Source organism: Abramis brama, assembly GCF_963993115.1.
Source record: "Abramis brama genome assembly, chromosome: 9".
Lineage (NCBI taxonomy): Eukaryota > Metazoa > Chordata > Actinopteri > Cypriniformes > Leuciscidae > Abramis > Abramis brama.
In genome coordinates, this window is record NC_139971.1 from 4096487 (window position 1) to 4118947 (window position 22461).

Genomic DNA, 22461 nt, shown 5'->3' on the forward strand with positions numbered 1-22461 from the left:
AAAAGTAGAAGGCTGTAGTTAAAACATTAATGTTTAACTCTTTCTTTCTGTCTCGTTTGTTTCAGGAGTGAATGCCGTGTTCTCACAGCAGCCTCAGGACTTGGTAGTTGTGGCTGGTCAGCCTGTGACGCTACCCTGCTCCATCCCTGGATACCATGGTGTTGTGCTGTGGATCAAAGATGGCCTCGCTTTGGGCGTCGGAAGAGATCTTGCAGGTAATAAAGTCGCAAACAGTTTAGTATTTAACAAACTCTACTGAAAATGTTACCAGTTTATGTTATGATTTTGATGCTAATCTACCCATTGAGCTTCTTAAGTAGAGTTCTCAACGGGCCTGAAAATTACAACCCGACCCGGCCCGTGGCTTTTAAAGCCCGGACCCGATGTAACCCGACACATCAACATGAATTATCTGCCCGAACCCGGCACGAAAAAATGTTTTTTTATCATACACGTATTATCATGACCAGCAGACTGGAATTCAAATCAACCTTTATTGTTCACGCCTTTTAACAATACAAACAATACAAACAACTGAAACAATAAACTTTAAATATATAAATAGGCTGTAGTAGCGACGGTGAATTCACCTGCGGCAAGTTTACTTTTCACCAACTCCATCTTCTTCTCTCCAGGCTAAAGGCGTGCACGCAGCGGCGTCAGGTCTGCCCCCGCCCCTCTCCATGATGCACGTTGCACGCAGCAGCCAGACTTTCTTTACGGTGAACAGCAGCGATGATTAATAAATGTTTTTTTGTTTTTTTTCACTGAGCGGAAAAAATTAAGCCTGAGGTCCGACCCGACCCGAGTCATTTGATCATATTTTCGACCCGACCCGTTGAGAACTCTATTCTTAAGTAGTTTTAACAATCATCAATATAAAATAAAGAACATCATGGTAGATTTTCTTAACCATTCATCTTCACTTGTAAGACCATCCTGCTTGATTAACTTAAACATCTTTACAAAAACGACCATGCTGGTCATCTAGTTTTACAACTTTACAAGAAAGACTGCCCTAGTCGATCAACTTAACTAGCTTAACAAAAAAAGCTTAACCAGGTACATACAAACGACAGGTGACAAGCTTCACTGTCTCCTCAAGAAAGACCAACTTAACTAGCCTCACTGGTAGCTTAACAGGAAAGACCTAAAGGAAACACATAACCTGAGAATGGGCCTGAACACCACGTTGCTTACCACTTTACAGGAAAGGCTGTGCTAATCAAGCAACTTTACTAACTTAACAAGAACGGTCATGCTGGATCATGATCCTTACCAGGTTTACATAAAACAATGCCAGTTGACAAGCTTCACCATCCCCAAAAGATGCATGTTCTGATTTGTGTTGATCCTGGAACAACAATCCTGTCCGAAAATGTAATCATAACCATATCCCTACCCCTAAACCTAACCACGCCCATAAATTATCCCTAAAATCAGACGGAAATTATAGGTGAATTATTCTAATGTAGAAGCACCTAACCCTGGTTGTAAGCCTAAACTTGACACATACTGTAAATCTATCCTTCAAATATGATTGGTTGATTGGAATGTTGATCCAGGAACATATTGCACTTGGTGAAATCAGGTTCTGCTTGCTTAGCCATCTTTACAGGAAAGATCATGCCAGTCGATCATCCAAACCTACTAAGCGTCATCTGCTACACTAGCACTTAACCTGCATAAGCCAGCCAATGTCAGCATTCATAACAGTCTTTTTATGGTCAAATAAGCTTGTTTTAAAATGCAAACAATTTACCCCAGTGACTGAACAAGAGGCAAACGTGTCCACAGCTCCAGCTAATTTTAATACATTTTATACTTCAACTAGCAGCCGGTCTTCATCTGCCTCTCAAATAACCAAATTGGTTTTAAACAAGGCTTTTGTAATTAAAGCTGACTTTGGTACACAAGTTTAAGCCAGAGGGTGTGATTGCTTTTTAAAAACTGTCGAATTGGTGTCAGGCGCAGAAGGACAAGAGCAACTAAAATATAACCTCTTAAGTACTTTTAACTGTTAATAGCTTGTGAAGTGTGAGGCTCTTCTAGACTAGCAAAGAGCTACTTGTTTGGTTAATTGCTTAAGCTAACAACCATTGGATTCTCATTCCTTCCACCTACAGACTTTGAACATCATGAACTTATTCATAGTCAGGTTGATCAGAAACAGTTGGTCCCTCTTTATGACATTTACATTGGATTTCCTGGATTACAGCGCATGCAATTACTGTTTGGAAAGAGCAGGTGCAAGCATCAGTTTTAAAAAGTGTAGATTAACAAAGGCCTAGAGACTCTAGCACGATTCCCTAAACTCGATGGGTCGCATAAAGGGGAACTCAACCTTTTACTCCATTTTTCTCTCACAGATGCAGCTCTGCCAAGCGTCCTGGGATATTTCCAGTGTCAAGCATGACGTAAAGCCCAGTTGGCCTCTTTAAAAACAGTTGCTGGGCTTATCCTTACAATTAAATATGTATTCCGCTGGAGATCACAGGTCTTTTTGCCTCTGACCTTTGGTGGCTGCTGCTCTGTGCCTTTTTGGCACTGATAGTGGCCTTTAATTAGACCCCAATAGGCAACTGAGCCCTGATAAATCCATTCCGCTCCCGAGTTTGTCATTATCAGGCTCCTGGGAGCTGGGCCCTGGCAGTGTAAACACTGGGAGAAGAGCTTTAAAAGTGGTCAAAGAGGAAGAGAGGGTGAATTGAAGCCGGGGTGGGGGTTGGGAGGTGAGAAGAGGTTCTGCGCTTGCGGGACTCACGATTATGAGAAGAGAGACAGAGAGCGGCACTTAACGGCACATCAGCTGCAGTTTAACAGTCACGGCCGGGAGCCGAGGGCCGACCCAATCCGAGACGAGCCAGCCCCATCTAGCTCTTTATGCGGATCAATGGCGGGCCAGCGCTCAGAGGGCCATGAAGAATTTCAATGAAGTCCTGCGCTCTCTCCGTCTCTCTTTTTTTATGGCATGTAATTTTTTTCGAGTTGCCGAGAGCCCGTGCTTTAGACAAAAGAGCACTTTAAAAGCAAGCTTCGGGTACAAGGGCGGAGGTGCATTGCTTTTACATGAATGACACTTTACAGAATAAAACTGCACAGCTGCTCCTTTTATCAGTCTTGCCTGCGTCAACAAGTAACACTGCGTCCAATAAAGAAAATTGACACATCTACGACTACGTACTCCAAGCTAGCAGCTGCACACATAAAAAAAGAGGCGACTACAACAGCTCAAAGCTCCACATTTCAATATCAGCCTACTCAGCTATTCATGGAAGAGGCTTCTCTCATTCAGTGCTGTTTCAATTTGGGAGAACATTGATTAAAATGAGAAATCGCAAACAATATGTTTAATAAATCAGCAGACAAAAGAGGCTGATTCGTATCGGTCCCCACATTCTTCGTGGAGGTCCTTTTGCTCCTGCTTCTAATTAAAGACATCAGTTCAATGCTGCCACAAACAAACAAATAAAAGTCATGAATATGCATTGTGTGGATTGCTGGTGTAAACGTGAATATCCAAACATAACCAGACAGGGAGACTGCGCAAGCATGCTTGGACATAAAGAGCACAGCAGAATGCTGATTCCGATTTTGATGCATTGTTTTATTTACACTTGGCACATCAGTAATCCAAACAGTAGCTTTCGGATTTGCGCTGTTCACTTCAAAGCCAACGTTTTGTGGGAGAGCAAAAAAGAAAAAATCCATAGAAAGCAACACTCAAAGAGCAATGTCAAATGTCCTTTTCTACTAAGATTTTTACATCAAAATTTCAGTAGCTGATACTAATCCAGTTTTGCTGCCACATTATACATTACACTATTAGTAAATAAATCTCTTCTTTTATATATATATATATGTAATTAAAAAACTAAAATAATTTTAAACACATATAATTAAAATTCAAGTGCTTAAATCAAATATATAAATAAAATAAAATGGTCTCCACTACATGATTAGACCATACATATACAAATACACATGTAAAGGTTTGAAAGCAGCGACATGACAGTCAGAGATCTTGCGGGTACCAAGTCAGTACTATTGAAACTTAAAAGGGCTAGTCTCATTAAATTTAGTTATTGGTTTATTTCAATAGTCCACAACTACATGTCAACTAACTCTCATTAATTTGCAAGTACATGTAAACAGTATTAGTAGATTGTTGGGTTAGAGTTCAGGTTAGTAGAATGATTTGACATGTATACTGAAAAAAATTATTCATTGACTAGTTGAATTTACAAAAAAAAATTATGTTAATTGGATCCACATAATTGATTTTAGCTACATTTAAACAAATGCATTACGTTGAACTAAGTTCAGCTTAATGCATTTGTTTAAATGTAGCTAAAATCAATTGTGTGGAACCACTTACGATAATTTTTTTTAGTAAATTCAATGATTTCAGTAAATTCATTGAATTTCCTAAATGTTTTTATCGTAAGTGGTTCCACACAATTGATTTTAGCTACATTTTAACAAATGCATTATGTTGAACTTAGTTCAACGTAATGCATTTGTTTAAATGTAGCTAAAATTAATTATGTGGAACCAATTAACATATTTTTTTTTTGCAAATTCAACTAAGTCAATGAATCATTTTTTTGCAAAGTTAGTTAGTCAGTTGAGGAGCATCAAAATAAAGTGATAGCAGATATTAAGCTGACAGTCTACTAATACACTAATGAATACGCTAGTTGATGTGCGGACTATCAAAATCAAATGTTTTTAAAATCTAGAATCTAAATACTCAAGTACCATCCCTGCTATCTACAAAATATATCCATATTTTGGTTCCTTGAATCTATTTTGGTTACCAGAATCAAACCTAATGGAGGAAAATAACAGTTATGTATGTAATTATCACATTCTCTCTCAATCATTTGCTCTGTTTGAGCCGACAGGCAGATACACTCACTTGTTCCCTCAAACCATTAATCACTGCGTCACGTCTCCATTCACGGCCCTTTCCCCCTTCCATCGATCCGACATACAGACTAATCCTTTCCTGTCCTGATGGATTCATTAACTCTAATGGGGCTATTTTATATTGTTTGCTTTGGTTGACGTGGGTTGTCTTAGGGATTCATTGTGATCAATGACAGAATTATTTCATTCTTCTCTCTGACATCCTCTGTTGTGCATTTCTTGGGTGAACCATGCATGATTTATATAATGATATATTAATCTAAGAGGTGTCCAGATGAGAGATGAAATGTGTATCATACCGAACATACTGATAGAATACACAAATCTGGGTTCATAAAGAACTGCATTTGTATGGGCCAGCCAAGCTCAGATAATGATACAGGTGGGTGGATTGAATCTCTAGATCACAGTTAATCATTGTTTGTTATTTGACTGGCGTCAGCTTGCATAAATACTAGCTAGGATTGCTCCTTCACTTTATTACAGGATCACTGTAGGAAGTAAATCCCTGCTGATTTCAAACTCACACATTCAAAGCCTACTTGCTTTATTGAGGGTTTGTGTGTGTGTGTGACTTTTAAGTGTGCCCCACTCAGTGAACAAACAAACAAATAAATAGCACATTATATTGTATTATGATATGACGTATGTAAAATAAGAGCCTGCCTAGGTCAAAGCAATGCATTGCGGTAGAGTCTATGTTGCTAAGTAGCGTTTGCAAATGACTGTGTATTCATAGTGCTTGATAAAGCAGTAATGTCTTCAGAAGCCAGTGCATATATTCTGCATCCATCTGAAAAATAAGACCTCAAGATTTGCAGCTAGGCATTAAGTGGCAATAGATGCCGCTTGCAACAAACCCATCAATCTCTCATCAGGAATAAACACAGTATCGAACCAAGTCAATGGCCATTAAAATGACTCTGTAAGCTTCATTTGCTTTGACTGGCGGACACCATAAACACTACTTGATTTGGCTATGTTCACATTACAGGCCTTAAATTGTAACCTGGCAGTTGTCAAGGTTAATTGTATTGCCCAGAGGTTGACTTAATGGGGTTTTCAGTACGAGTCTGAACGATTTCTCAGACTGCCACTGACAATTGTAACATACAGTAAGAGTACAATTAATGTGGGATAGGATAACTATTATTTTGTATTTTGAATGAATTTGATGAGATATTTCTGATTGCAGACTTTTGGGATCACAGTATGATCTTCTGAATCTCTCAAGTAGACATCCAGCATGAGATTATTTTGAGAGCAGGAGATTTAAACAAAAGTCTCTGTTTGCTCTCCATTTAATCTCTGTGACATCTAAAATAAACAACAGAGATATTAAACATATAATCTGGGGGGTTTATTTCCAATTTATTTACTCTCAACACAAAGTCTGCAATCTCAAACAGAAAACAAATTAGGTCAAAAATAGGTAAATAACTGGCCACTTATATCATGTAGTGTCAACATAGGCTGTTCCTTTTACATAACATATCTCATCATCTTTTTGGTAAGACCTTCAAAACAACTTTCCAATGTAGTCCAGCTGATTTGGGCACAGACTGTTTTTGATGGCTTATTAAATGTTTGTTTTTTTGGTTCATCCTGCCCATTTTCTGTCTCCCACTCACTTAGAGAAATTAAAAGCTGTATGTGGGCAGATAAAACACATTGCACCATAATCGTCTGCTGCTCTCTCCTCAATAGGGGAAATGAGAGACACTTCATGGTCTATTAAAAGTGAATGGGATCCAATGAGGCAACAGGCAATAATTGGCATTTTCTGGCACAGTGATTTCAACAGGCAGGCTCAAGGACTTAAAAGCCATTAGTCCAGTCCAGTCTATTTTTCACTCCTTTCTTCAGCAATATGTTAAAGCACATCCCTCTTTCAAGCCTCATTGCTGTAGATTACAGTGATGGCTGCAGTAATAGCCCCGTGGTAGAGCTTAGGAATAGGTCGGACTTCGTACCACACAGCACTCGAAAAGATATAGGTGATATCGGGATGCCCTTTCAAATTGACAATGGGTGATACATCTCTAAACAAGTGGATTCAGTTATATAAACCCAATCAACCACAAAAGCACATGCTGTTTTTAATCCTTTCAGTTTGAAACACATATGCTTTTCGGAGCCAACAACACTTTAAATAGAAAACGGACTTGCTGGTGTTGAGTGCCCCGAGAGCATGAGGGTGCATGACGATTATGTCACAGAGAATTCTCTGGAGCGAACATGAATCATATCGATGGATGCTGTAAAAATCAATATTCTGCCACAGGTCATTCACTGGCAAAGATTCAAATGGCTGCTCTGTGGAGACTGGAAGCAGGAACTTGAAGCGAGATCACTTCTGAAGGTGTAAATTTAGCCACATAAAAAGCAATATTGAATTAAATTGAGGGGAAAATGCACAGCGCTCCGTTCTGTAGAGAAATACGCTGAGATCAGCTTCTGATGCTATTAAATCCGTATCACCCATCAGCCATCAATTACTGTCTTGCCTTGGAAAGAGAGGCTGCACTAACAGCAATGACAGCACTTTTTAGGGGTCTCATTGGAAATTGCAGATCTCTCATAATTAGAAGTATTTGCCTCCTGAGAGACATTAAAGACATTCACACGGAGAGCTTGTGAAATGTACCGTAAAGTATGACACAATCAAACGTCTCCTCCCCAATTTACATTTCCTATAGTGACAAACCAAGCTTCTGCATTCGCTCCTTATGCAAATGCCCAGGAAATAGTCTGCTGATGGGTTTTAAAGGCCCTCGGATCTGCTTGCTGTTGTAAAACAGTCAGTTTTCCCTGAAATACATCCTGCTGAATGTATTATTAAACTGCAAATCACAATTCCTCTGCATCAGTAGAACACATCTCAATCTTCTTGGCTCTGTGTGCTGCTTACTAAGTACCACACCTACAGCAGGACGCCTGAGGAGCAGCTGAACATATTATAGCAAAACCAGCAGATTGCCTCACCTCAATCAACCATCATCTCACCTCAATCATCAGTGCGGCTCACTTCAACCAGCACAAAGTCTCACTCCAACCAGCACAAAATCACACCCCAACCTTCAGAAAGTCTCACCCTAACCGGCAGAAAGTGTCACCCCAAACGGCAGAAAGACTCACACATCTACTCATCTTTCGTTTATTTTAGAAAGGTCACAGATGTGCAGATTCTTGTCTCACATTGGGTGTTTTTATTGTCCTGAGGGAAACAAGTCATCAGTATTTTAACTTTGCAGAAGAAGGGGTTGAAAGCCCTTGGTTTGGACTTGAACGTAAGAAATAGGCTACAAGAAATGACTATTTTCATTGTTTTCCACACATCCATGAAAGCAGACGAAATCTCCTGTATCTCAAATGCAAATAATATACAATAAATTCAACTGATGTCCTTTGATATCGCAGTGGTTGCTAACAAACAGCCACTGTTGCATCAGCCTCTAACACTTACTCCCTGTGGCATTTGATGATTACCTTACACTGTCATGAAAAACTCTTTAATTTAGGTGCGCGGTTAGTGCGACTCTGAAACTGACAAGCTAAAATTTTTCTGGATTTTATCTAATTAGAAACGTTTAAAAACACACAAAATGCATTTTTAAAGCAGTCTCTGCTGGTCTTGGGGCATTAACCAGTCAACTTCCCTGTTTTCCAGGTTATCCTCGCTATGCTGTGGTTGGGGATCATGGAACTGGCGAACACCACCTGCGAATCCAGAGGGTGGAGCTGATGGATGATGCTGTGTTTGAGTGCCAGGCCATCCAGGCCGCCATGAGGTCCCGTCCCGCTCGACTTACTGTCCTAGGTTAGTCACAACTGCGGGTAAAAATTAAGACTGACGAAGAAGTCCTGCCGATAGCTTACTTGCATACTTTTATCAAAAGCTTATTTGCAATCTCAAATGTCCCTTTCTTAACATTCAGATTACAAATTACATTTTCTAATTTATTTTATTTCTAATTATCTTCCATATAGCATTCTCAAATTAAATCAAAATATGCACATAGACTGATTACGGTGATCTCAAACTATCCTTGAGAATGAGATCAGCGAAAAATAATGTACAGTATTAAAAATAGATTTTTCACTGACCAAACTCCCCTGCAGTACCATAAGTTCTCACTTTTAATTTCCTGCTGCAAATCCCACTGTCTTCATTATTAAACCAGAGAGGTCATTGAATCTTAATTAAGTTTTATTGGGTTATTATTCAGTGTTGCTGTATCTGCGATATTGGGCAGCAACAGTGTTATCTGTGCTGAGGTTGTAATCAACCACCTGGTAGGTTTATCTGCTCAAAAAAAAAAAAAAAAAGACCACCCACACCCACCAAGTTATAGCTCTTCCCCGCACCAGTAGGCAAAACTGTGGGTTACTGTGAAAGCACTGAGTGGGCTCAAGATTGGGGAGGTGTTATATAACTGGTGGGGTAAGCCATGGAGCACATGTGCTCGCAAGCCGGAATGTGATTTGCTTTATTGATCTCCACTAATGAAAAGTTAAAATAATGACCTGCATGGGAGGATGTAGTGAGGGAAATTAGAGGAAGAAAGAAGACAAATTACGTGGTCTGTGGTTTCTCTCTGCTGCTCCCCTCTGCAAATGACTTATTTGCACTTAGCATAGACAAAATAGTCGCCTAAATCCCACTGCTACAAGTATCACAACCACCTTATGACCGGAACATCATTCACCACTGTCAACTTGCAAATATGTTTGATTGGTGAATTGACTGGAGGAAATGATTTGAAAGCGATGATGCACAGGCTGTTTTGTTTATCATGATTCTCTCCTGCTGTGGTCATTATTAATTGGGCCTTAATTAGTTCTGCTTTAGAACTGCCTCAATGGGCACTGATAACGCTAATTATCCCCCACAAACTTAAAACCAAGAACCTCAAGTTCATCCCAGTCTAGTTTAATTTCCTGTCAAGTTGGACACCAGGGGGCTAGTGGCTTTGTGATCATTGTGGCTATTCAATGATTAATTTCATGGGCCTAGACAAGGATCGTGTCATTGTATGGTTGCACTTTATGTGTACAGTACATGCACTTTCATTGCACTTACTGTGTACCTACCCACAAAAGTACTGAGAAGTGTAAGATATCTACATGGGTTATGTTAAGGTTTAGGGGTAGGTTCTCGGTTAGTACCTAGTTAGTGGCATTACTACAATAAGTACATAGTATGTTCATGCGAAACAGGACTGTAAATTAAAGTGCTACCCATTGTATTATGAAAACATAGTGTAACCTCCGGAACTCAAAATATCCTCCCCAATAAAAACTAACAAACTAAGCTGGAAAAACTCATTCTTAACTTCCAAGACTTTTAGATGTCAGTCAAAAGAATATATTTGAACAACAATATGTAGACATCAGTAATGCCTATAATGTGGCTTAGTCACAGAGGTAAAGAAACTAAGAAAAAAAAGAGAAAAAAATAATGATATAATAAAAATATGTCTTTCAAATCATATGCTGTTCCTGGGTGTGTAGCACCTGCGACTCTGCAGATCCTCCTGACGGACCCAAATGTTAATAATGAGTGGCTGAAAATAATAAGAAAATGAAAAAACTTGACTAACTAAACAGTAGCTATCCACTTAAGCCTCAATGTTTTGGGGAAAAAAATAGGTGACCAGATCTTCTAACCTGTGCTTGTAATATATGCAAGCTCTGTAGCAGAGTGATCTCTTGGCTGTCTTTTACAATGTCAAGAAGCCTGGTCTGAGCAGTAGTGATGACAGGAATGGGAGTGTGACTCCAGCTCTTCCCAGTATTTCTTACCTGACAGCTGAAGTGGTCCCTCAACCCCTCGCTTCATGACTCAGCCTTCCCTCACACACCGCCTGAAGGCTGAGGTTAGGGCAGGTGTACTCTCTACAGACTTCCACATATAGCCTGGCTCAGCCAATCCCGCTAGAGGCTTTGATATCTGATCAAGCGTTTGAAAGTGGAGAAAACTGAATCCCAACTGTGAATTATCCTGAATACAAAATTTCTGAACCACTTATGGTTACTTGCTTGAAAAACTTGGAAAAAGCTTAAGAAAAAAAAAAAAAAAAAAAAAACTTTCCTTCATCAAAGAAAAACCTGCATCATCATGTCCGCCATGACACGAGATGGTAAAATCTGCTCACTATAGCCAGACTCCTGAATTTTGAACTCTACCTTTGCAGAACTCTGGGATTTAGTGGGTTAACCTCAAGAGGTCACTTTTTCAGAATTATTGTTTTAGCAGTTTCTACCTAGCCCTGTGGGCTAATTATATACTCTCTAAAACATCGCCATCCTTGTCTTTTTACGTGTCCACTCAACATTAATCTCAGACCACGTGAAGATGGACAGCAGAGTAATGAATGGACAGAGATCGTCTAAAACTGAAACTATCAAATGGTTACTCACTGCCACCATACTCTTAAAGATTTTGAATCTCAATTTTGCTTCTAATGGTTCTCATTGCTCTTCCCTACAATAAAAAGTAAGTATGCAAAGTGATAGCATAAGCAGTCAGATGATCTTATATTCTGTTATCTTGCAAGTGCTGAAATTGCCCATTAGAAAATATTTGCTTTTCTAGGGATTAAATCCTTGGAAGATGCAAGGGCTAAATCTACCCCACTCATTTATCCTTCCCTTTTGCAAAAATGTATAATTATGATTTCACAACTAATGGAAGATCAAGTGTCCTTGCGGGAAAAAATAAATAGGTGAAGACACTTGGAATGTGTATTACTTCGCATTTGGAAGTCTCAAAGTCTTAGCCTATCATTTGATAAACAGCTTCAAGGCATGGAGATTATTAACTTTTAATTGCAAATTACAAGATGCAAGATGTTTTGAAAACGTCCTGCTTATAGTCTTATGAAGATAAACAAAGGTCATCAATTCGACTCCAGATTTCAGTTCCACACAAGTGCAATGCCCTGAAAAACACCGAACTTCATTTAATCTCTTTTTTCACAAGATAGGATCCTTTTAAATTGACTTATTATGAATCAAATGCAAACAAACATGCCAAACCTAGATGTACAATTTGTCACCCCTTAGAGCCACAAACAATTCTTATAGACTTTAAGTTGGAAATTTGACCTGAATTGCAAGTAAAATAATTTAAGAAAGAAATTAACAACAATAAAGTCCCATTATTGAAAGCCAATGCAACTTTTCGCAACTATTTTGGACCAACAGTTGCTGGCAAACATTCAGAGCTTTCCAAATCCCATAAACCCAGTCTGTGTTTGCTAAAAGATGATTTTTACTAAATTAAATATTAGAGACAAAATTGATTAAATAGCTGGTTTATGTAGCATTGTGTTTGAACTATTGCACATTTAACTGTGCACAACACTGATGCAGATGTTATTTAAACGGACGATTAGCTTTGCTTGCAATTCCACCCTGCTGGGCTGTGACCCTAAGACACATCTGCAAACACACTCCTATAGCCTGAATGACAGATGAGACTCTTTACAGATGTTCTGTTACTTACAAACGTCAAGTTGTCAGCGTTTCTGTGGTGTAATTCACTTTGACATGTTGAGTAAGAAACACTTTTGAGCTTTGATCAGCATCTAGGCTTGTTTCCCCTGGATCTATTAAGCTACATGCAAATTGCAATTTACTGTACACATACTTCTGTGATGGAAATGTTTTTCAACTAAATGAAACCATAAATACAAACAGTGAAAGGACATTTAAAAAAATTGATTTTGAAAAGACGTTTCCTTTTAGTTATTATAGACTGTTATGTAGTTATTATAAATAACTGATCCATATGCTTTTTTGGTGCCTTCTGCCTGTTGGTGAAGTTCACTTTCTAGTGTTGCTGATTGACCAAACAAGCAGTTACTAACGTTGCAGGAACCCCAATAGCCGATTCCTAAGTGCACCTTATGATGGTATTTTTACTGCTTCATTGTCATCTCCACCCATCGTAAACACTTCACCAGCTTCCAACCACCACCTATTCACAATCTGACCCCACCACGCCTCTTCAAATAGAGGTACCCAACCGTTTCTCATAACAACTTCTTCTCTTTTCCAACCTACTGCATAGTCAGAGGCCATGACAATGCTCTCAGAAAACAAAATGAGTCTGCTTGTAGTGGTCACGCCAAAACCCAGCCCACGCTCACTGCCAGTGCCCCAGCACCTCTATTTCCTGCACACTTTGATGCTTATTCAAAGGTATATCTTATTTTCTTTCCATCACCTTTGGTTTCCCAACCCCTGACTCCACTCTGCTATAACACTGGCAATCTGGCCGGGCATCACTCATGCATCGAGCCGTTGAAACCATACCCGTAAAGACTCTGCCAAATGGAGAGGAGTGAAAGAAATGGGGAGAGCAAGAGATGGAGAGTTAGAATATGGAACGCAGAGTGTTTACCGTTGAATTCTGCCTCCCGCAAAGCAACACATTAGTGACAGCGCTGTGAAGGGAGATTTGATTTGGGCCAGTGAGCCACGTATGTCACTTGTCTCCATTCCTGGCATGTTTTCGATTACACTTCCTCTTCTTTCTTGTTTCGTTGCCGATCCATCTATCACAGCCCGCAGCAGCCACGTGAGCAGGTGACTGGAGCCGTTGCTGAAACAGACGGGCCTCATTGTTGTGCCAGACACGTCAGGAGAGGCAAAACACCACCTCACCCATTCGGTTCCCAACAGATTGCTTTCCCCCCCGTCCCAGAAGCTGGATTACAGGCCATATCACCTCACTCTTCCACAATCTTGTTTTTGATGTCAATAACTCAACCTGCGAAGCCACTGCTATAGAAGCCCACTGTAAATGAAGTGAAATTTCCTCCCCTGCAATTACTATTGCATCAAACCCACTCTGGAGAATAAAAGAGATCGCTCTCTTGCTCTCTCACATGCCCTTCCTTTTAGTTCCTGGAACTGAAACATCGCCCATCCAGTTGATTTAAAAAGCTTGTCGCTGACATCCAAGGTCCCCAGTTGATTGAGCCAATGTTTCAGTCCATTTGGTTAATTGCAAATCCATTTGCCTGCATGTTATTTATTGTTTTCTTCAGACACATGCTACAAGTTAAAAGTCTTGTCACCTTGAGCCAGGTCTTGTCTCTGGCTACAGATCATTTATTGTTTAATAATGTTTTTTGAAAATATGGTCTTATATATTGTACAAAAAAACAACAACAACAACAACAACAAACTTTCACAGTGAAATTGCTCCTCTGTTCAGTGATATTTTTGCTCTCTCAACTCTCAGTTCAGTACAGTAGTAAATTACAAATACATACAACCAATAAATCAGTGCACATTAAAGGGATAGTTTGCCTTGTTCCAAGATTCTCTTTCTTCCGTGCAGCAAAAAAAAAGAAAAAAGGTCCTTCCCACACAATGACAGTAAATGAAGGCACAAACACATAAAACACTGTGCTTTCCACAAGATTGCTCAAGCCATATGATAGCTTTGTGTGATGGAAAGACCATCATTTAGGTCATTATTTGCTTGAAAATCTCTTCCGATGTAACTCAGCCACAATGCATATGTTGTGGCAGGTTTTACATCAATGATTTGACGTGTTCGTTTCTCATATAAAGCCATCATATGGCTTCAGAAGACCTAGAACATTTGTCGTATACTAGTTTTAATGTAGTTCTATGCTGCTTTTTTGTCATTTTTGGAGCTTGACAGAATCAAGTCTTCAGCTAGTCTTCAGTCACCTAGAGAAATCTCAAATTATTAGTGCTTCAAGGAAAGAAATGATGGTGAGTAAATGACAGAATTTAACTGTAAAAGCAACTGAGAGATTGCTAACAGGCAATATATCAGGACATGCAGGACAGAAAGACAGAATTATGGATTGAGGTTTTCCCAGCCAAGTGGAGGGTGGAAGAATTGCAGCCCACTGGCCAGTAATTAAAAAGGAGCGATCAATCCGCGCTGCTGACTGACTCATGAGAAATCTATCGAGTGACTGCGGTAAAGCGCTAATTTGAAGCCATTAGAGGATGCAGAGTTTGCAAACAGGCCGGTAATGATGATGGCTTGCATGGCTACAGGGTTGCCCTTTGTACTGCTGTCAGACTAAGAGTGTCTGGGAGAGTTAAAATTAGGTAAGGAATGTCTGACACAAAACCTCAGCGCCACAGCCCGAAATAACAGCTCCTTCCTTTAATGACCAGTGCCATTTGTAGTGCATGGGCACAGCCATCAGTAGAGACAGGCCTATGGCAGAGGAACAGTGAACGGCTCTGGGATGCTGAGGTCTGCGAAGAGAAATGCAGAACCTGATCTCAGCAAGAGCAACATGTTCCTGAATCAACATCTTTGTTGACCCTGGAAGAACATTCCAATCAACCAATCAAATTTAAGGAAAATGTTTACAGTTTATATCAAATTTAGGCTTAAAACCAGAGTTAGGTGCTTCTACATCAGTGTTATTCACCCATCATTTCTATCTGATTGTAGGGATTACTTATGGGTAGGGTTAGTTTTAGGGGTAGGGATAAGGTTAGGACCAGAGGTGTAAAGTCCAGGTTCAGAAAGTAAAAGTCCTCCTCAGTATTTTGTTCCAATCACCTGGATTTGCTAATTAGCAGAGGTTTTCAGCCAGAAGATGAGTTTATGGGTGGAATTAACATATTGCATGACTTTTACTTTCTGACCCCTGGACTTTACACCTCTGGTTAGGACAACATTTTCAGACAGGAATGTTGTTCCAGTATCAACAAAAAATGATGACCCTGGAATGTAGCCTTAACTCTGCAAAATCGACTTGTCTTGATTCCCAAAGCTGTCTTTTAGAAAATTATATATATATATATATATATATATATATAGATATATATATATATATATATATATATCTATATATATATATATCTATATATATCTATATATATATATATATTGTCTCCATATAAGGAGCTCAAATACCCCCTTTGAGATGGACAATCTTTCTTTTAGTAATTGTGCAAGATTATATTCATAGCAAAATCTACCAGAAAAAATAATACTAAGATATTCTTTAATCATTTTTTTTTTTTTCTGCTAAAAGCAGTCAAGTGGAGCTGAGATTTAACTGATATGATTTTAAAAAAGTGTTTCTCCATCTTTGCCCTGCTCTGCTATGATCAGCCACACTCAGAAAGTTACTAATAAAAAGTCACTTAATCCAAATGCCCTTAAACACATTAAATTAAATATTTCTAGCAAGGACATCTAACTCAGAAATACAATTTTCATTTTTTCTGTCACATTTAAAATGGATCCGCATGAGAAAGCTAATAAATATCCGCAATAACCATCTTCGCAGGTCAAGAAAGAGTCAAGACTGCCTGTAAAAAGCCTGAAGTGGAGCAATCCTACTGTGCATTTGTATCTACTGAGAGATCTGTACTTGAGCCTGCAATGGAAAAATAAGACCTCCAACTGGCAAACAAGATATCTATTAGATCTGAAGTTTTAAAAATTGAAAAAATAAATTGTAGCCTATTTCATTTAATTGTTATTATGACCAGAGTCTCACATTAGCATTATTTGAAAACTGCCAATTACTACTTTCATAGGCCAAAAAAAAAAAAAAAAAAAAAAAAAAAAAAAAAATATATATATATATATATATATATATATATAATTACGTAGAAGTTTAAAGAAAAGATGAATCTCTGTTATCAGTCCTCATTCTATTATCTGTCTTTTTAGTTTTGGGGGAGGGAATAAGGAGGATGTGGTTGGTAAGGGCCATTCTACAGAATTGGTTCAAAGTCAGAGTTGGAAACGTTTGAAAAAAAGGTGTATTTTTCCACAAATTGTTTATGTATGCAAATTATATAATATCCAAGGTACACATTTCTAGTAATTGTGCAGTTAATTTTCATATTGTATTTTCAGAATATTTTTCCTCTCCCCAAATTTGTCACTACCGAAACACAATAATAAATAATTTGATAAGAAGGCTTATATTGACCTATTAATATTTTGTTTACATCTACCTTGTAAATATATGTTTTGCTATTAAAAAAAAAAAAAAAAAAAAAAAAAATCACAGGTATATCAATAACAATTACAATATCAACAATATTTCAAGTGTAATTTATGAGATTTATTGTATTTTGAACCCAATCTTTCTTTGTAAAAGGCATTAATTAAGTTAATCATACTGATTTCAAAGTTAATGATTCATTAGTTTGAACAGGCATTGAATCAAACACTATAATAACCTCTTAGTTGATAATTCAGTATACTTTATTTTAGACAAAACATCCATGTTTCGGTCGTGGCGGCACATTTTCGGTAGTGACAGTAATGTTTTGGTAGCGACCACATCACATTACAGGATTTTAACTTGCATAATAAAACACTACTAAAACATAATAAAATACTAATGATCTGCATATCTGTACAAAGAAAATTGTTTATTTCCCCCAAATAAATGATTATGTGTTCCCTTTTGTCACTACCAAAACAATGATGGCATGTTTCGGTCATGACTGTTTCGGTAATGACAATTAAAGATACTTTTGAGACTAACTCAAATATGATTACCTAGCACAGTTCTGAACAGTTGCACACACATAAAAACTTAATTTTATGGAATTACACCCAAAAAGGTTTGCTTAATTGCTGAAAAAAAGTGTTTGGTAGTGACATCCCTTAAAGGTGCACACAGATTTTTAGATTTTTGAACACATTTCCCTCAATATGATGGAACCTACCTATAATGAAAGAGAGGCTATGAGAGAGAGGGACACAGGAATATTTCCTGATCAAAAATGTAGGGGTGTAGTTCAAATCAGTCTCAGCCAATGGACTAAAACACACACTGTTTTTGGTAGTGACATGAAAAACATTTTTTTTACATGAAGTTTCATAATTTAAAAATAAAATATAAAATAAAAATGTTTTTTTTTTGTTTGTTTTTTCGTAAATCAAAAATATATTTTTAAAACAACAATGGAATAAATGTAAAAAAATATTTCAATATCATTTTCACAAGTTGAAATTTAGGGGTTCGGGTTCTGGTTTGGGACAGCCACCTCCCAAATGAAAGTACCCAATAAATCATGATTTTATATTAAGCTTACTTATCTATAGAATCCCACAATAATATTTAAAATATAATAGAAGGATCTTAGTAAACATCTAAAATTTGAATGCTTTTTAAATGTGTTTTTTGGTTGTCGGACAGCAGTTTGCACCAGTTCTGTAGAATGGCACATAAACATCTGAATGTACTGGTATAAGTCAGTATAGCTTTCCATTTCACAAATTTGGATGTGCATTTTGGGATACTGCATTAAAACAAATGCTGGATTAAATGCACATGCATGCTCCATTGATTAGATTTATGAACTCACTTGATTTAAAACATGTCCATACAGTGGAAAAGCTGTGTAAATCCCTAAATACGCATCAAGCAATTTATTGCATTTAATAAAGAGCCACTGTTGCTACAACTATTGCTACAACAATTTTCCCATAATGGGCCATTTTGTTTTGTTTTTTAGCAAATGGAATGGAAACAGTTTAGTAGTGATATTTCCATTTTTAATTAAATTGCACTCGTAACTTGGATAGAAACTTAGCTACTGTGGCTCAGTGGTGCCAGATCTAGCATTCCCTAACCTACAACACATCACCCATCAACTATATCAGAGAACTGAGGCTCGCTCAGAAACCGGCTGTAACTTGAAATGCCCAGTCAACACTGTCAGTCCTATTGATGTTTCAGTTTTACCTTACCCAGGATCACACATGGGGTCACATCGTACAACCTGACCATCAACGTTCACACAGATCATTAAAAAACTGCACATCGCACAAGTGGCTTTTTCATCCTCCCAGAGATTTTCTACAGATCCAGATCTTTAAACTTTCATCTGTGGGAATAATTTATATTGTTTGTGTGCACAGCTGAACAAACTCATTGAATAGTTTTAATAGAGTAAGCAAAGACTGAACAGCTTTCTTTTTTGAGCCTAATTAAAGACCTCAGCGCCGTACAATTCTGAACAACCTCTTCTTGACTGTAATTATCTTTCTCTTTGCAGTGACCTCCTCTTATTGTGTCCTTTTCTCTTTCTTTCTCTCTCTATACTTCTCTCCACCAGCTGCTTACTAACTTTGATTTTCTCTTGCCCCAGATCTGTTCAGTAATGAGCATGCAGGGCAATCAATAATTCACTGGAGTTTGAATAAAACCCAGGATGATCAGGTTTGGGTGTGTGTTAAACAGAGAGAGTAATCAGTGCCATTCATGAAGTTGTTTTCTGCTGGTCTTAACGGTCCTCACACAATGTCTCCTGGCTGCTCTTAGATTGCCTCTACGCCCCCTCAGTCCTCACTCGCTTTTTCGCTTCCATGCTGCCATTACGTACGCTCCACATACACACTGCGATGAGTCACACTGCGATGATGGTTTCCACATACAGTACATACAAATCACACCTGCTCTCTTTAAATGCCGATTAAATTAAACCACTCTACTATGATCAAACCTTGTTCCTTGATGCTTGGCCCACAACGTTGTTCAGAATACCGTAAGATGTTAGAAAGTTGTTTTTCAGTTGCAGCTTTTCTCTCCATGTGTACTTGATATGAAATGATCTAAATTAAACAACCCAGGCTTATTAAAAAAAAATTGCTAATCAGAGTTTTCATCTCCCATTCCCTTTAAATGCCAGTTGCACTCGCGCCATGACGGATTCGCTATTTACACGACGGAATTTGATAGTGGAAAAGCCGAACGCGTCTCCAGAGCGCAAACAGATCTGCTCCTCCGCGAGGTAAAAGTGTGCAAGCAGAACATCTACGGGACAAGCCGGATTCCACCATATCTTTATGTACACAATAATAATCTTTTATATTGTAATCCTGCATGTTTGTGTGCTGCTGTGCGTCCCTGTGTTTAATAAGCAGAGTGTACGCGCATTGTGGACCCGCCTATAGGCGCACATTACTTAACGCGCTCATTAAATAACAAAGAAAAAAAGAAAAATATTGCGCCATTGACTTTAGACCAGGTTTCAGTTGGTCAATGGCACAGTCTATTTCTGTTGCCTCAAAATAGCAACGTGCCAACAATGCGCCAACAATGCGCCAGAACACACCTCGTTCTCAGACCAGCACACCCATAGGCACACAAATGGGCGCAAATGCATTTGCTATTTAAACAAGGTGGCGCAGGACGTGAAAATGAAAACTGCATCAGACTGAAACTAGCAAAAAGCACTTACACGCTTGGCGCTGCATTGCGCCGGGTGTAAGATAGGGCCCAATACCTATAAACCTAACCGATAGTTAACAAAAGCAAACATGAGATAAAAAATGCCCTACAATGTCAGAAAAGCCAAACATATTGAGCTGGTATCTATTAGCTATGTATATATTATGTGATGCAGATGTCAAGATGTACTAGTTTACAAATCGTACACTATGGCAAATGTGTTTTCAGATCATAACAGTACTGTGCAAGGAACTGCAAACAATGAGTCTTCATTAATTGATAATCTGCACCGTAATCATAATATGTGTGAAAAGCAATAAACATTGTGGTTTTACTTCCTCTTGTGTTTATTTCAGGTAGACACATTTGATTTTTTTGGAGTTTTGCAAAAATATAGGTAGAGGCATGTTTTCCAATGAGCCCAGGTTGCAATTAATGTGCAGGCACTGGAAGTGACTCACTAACCTTTATATGTTGTGTACGTCTAGCGTTTCCCAGAAGAAAATCTTACAGCACAGGGGTTCATGTTGTAGCACAAGTTCATATCGAAATCTCAAAATCTTGAGTGCAGACCTGGTATCTTGGCAGATCTCCCAACATCATTTTCCTTTTCCTTCTTGTGTAGTTCCACCTGAAGACCCAGTCATCACCGGAGGACCTGTGGTGAGCCTGAGAGCGGGTGACCCCCTCAATCTGACATGTCACGCGGACAATGCCAAACCCGCGGCCTCAATCATCTGGATCCGAAATGGGGAGGTGCTGAATGGAGCCATGTACAATAAGGTAAGGATTGAGGGATGTGTACTAATCATGATAAGTTGAAACATATATGATTTGCCACTGGTTTACCACATCAAAGGTAGGTAAGAAATTCAAAGTCCACCATGGGAATAAAGTTGGTCAGATATAGCCATAACTTCAGTGACTTGGAAAATTGGTCACTTTGTACAACTTTGCACATTGAATATATATCAATGTAGAATCTCGAGACACAACATAAGTATGTGATTTCGAGACCACGACATATTATCACGTTCCCACAAGTTAATATGACATTTCCACGAATTAAAATCCTGTGGCCTCGACAAAACTAAGTGAAACGAACATGTCCCCTTCTGCTCACTGTAACTGCAAATGTTTTATAATAACCAGAATAGCGTCAGATAATTTCTTCTGTATTTTGATGTACTTCCAAGAGTAAAAGGTTGTCGAAGAAGAAATAAATGTAGGGTGGAGACTTGGTTCTATTCATTGGTTGTTGATTGGATGTTGAAATGTCAGCGAGGTACTCAAATGTAAAGGCAAAAGTTCATAGTTATGACATTTTGATTAAAAATTGCAAGGCCCTTTTCTTTCTTTCTTTCTTTCTTTCTTTCTTTCTTTCTTTCTTTCTTTCTTTCTTTCTTTCTTTCTTTCTTTCTTTCTTCTCTTTTTTTCTTTCTTTTAAATGAAACCTATACATGGCAGATCTATGACTTTACATTTAATAAATTCCTTCCCCAAAACAAAAGTTACAGCATTGTATACAGCTAGTTTGTGCATCTATCAATACATTTTACATTTAGTTTCATTATATTCTTTTTGAGGCAATATATATAGAGGCGGATTTCTTCCATTTCATATGAAATGACCACTTGTAGTGAGACCCATCTGTGGTCATGATTGCTTGCACCATCTGCACTCCTTCGCTTTAGCCTTTAGCTCCGTTTGATTGGAAGAAAATCCCTGGAAATCCAGCCTCTAACTGAAATGACAGAGACATGTTTGTCCTCCTTACCCTGCGAAATGTGTCAACACAAACAAACAGATGGCAAGATAAGGCAAAGCCATATTGTTTCCCCCGAATCATTTTTTCTTTGAACATTCCTCTTATAAAAAGGTCCCCCTCTCCTATAAGTCTGATGTTTGATTATTAAATGTGATCAAGCCTTCCTTGTGTCATAATGCTGTTAATAATCCCCTCCACTGCAATCAAAGCTAATAATATTTCAGCTCAACTTGCTTTTCCAATCTTCTGCTGGGGTCAGCACCCGAGTAATCAGCACAGCCATACAAATAAAGAGTGTTTGCAAGATCCTCTTGGCTGATGCTAACGCTACCCCCTCTTTCTAGCTGATCTGATTATTGGCTGTTTCTAAAGAGCAGATAAACACCATTGATTTAGCAGGTGTAAGTGAATGCCACATTGCCCATCAGCACACTCGCTAAGGGAGGCATCACTAATCGAAGGACGAGTGCTCGTTTCTTTTGCGGTTGGTGTGGTGACGGGTGTGAGAGACAGGGCATTGTGATGGATGTAGGCAGTTGA

General features: G+C 38.5%; 1 protein-coding gene across 5 annotated transcripts in view; it reads left to right on the forward strand.

Moving 5' to 3' along the window:
• kirrel3b (kirre like nephrin family adhesion molecule 3b) overlaps positions 1-22461 on the forward strand; it is a 199510-nt gene that overhangs the window by 128803 nt on the left and 48246 nt on the right. For all 5 annotated transcript variants that reach the window (XM_084123891.1, XM_084123893.1, XM_084123890.1 and 2 more), the window contains exons 2-4: positions 66-215; positions 8603-8752; positions 20779-20936. In XM_084123891.1, the coding sequence (XP_083980017.1) occupies positions 66-215; positions 8603-8752; positions 20779-20936 (458 nt within the window). The remainder of the gene's footprint in view (positions 1-65; positions 216-8602; positions 8753-20778; positions 20937-22461) is intronic.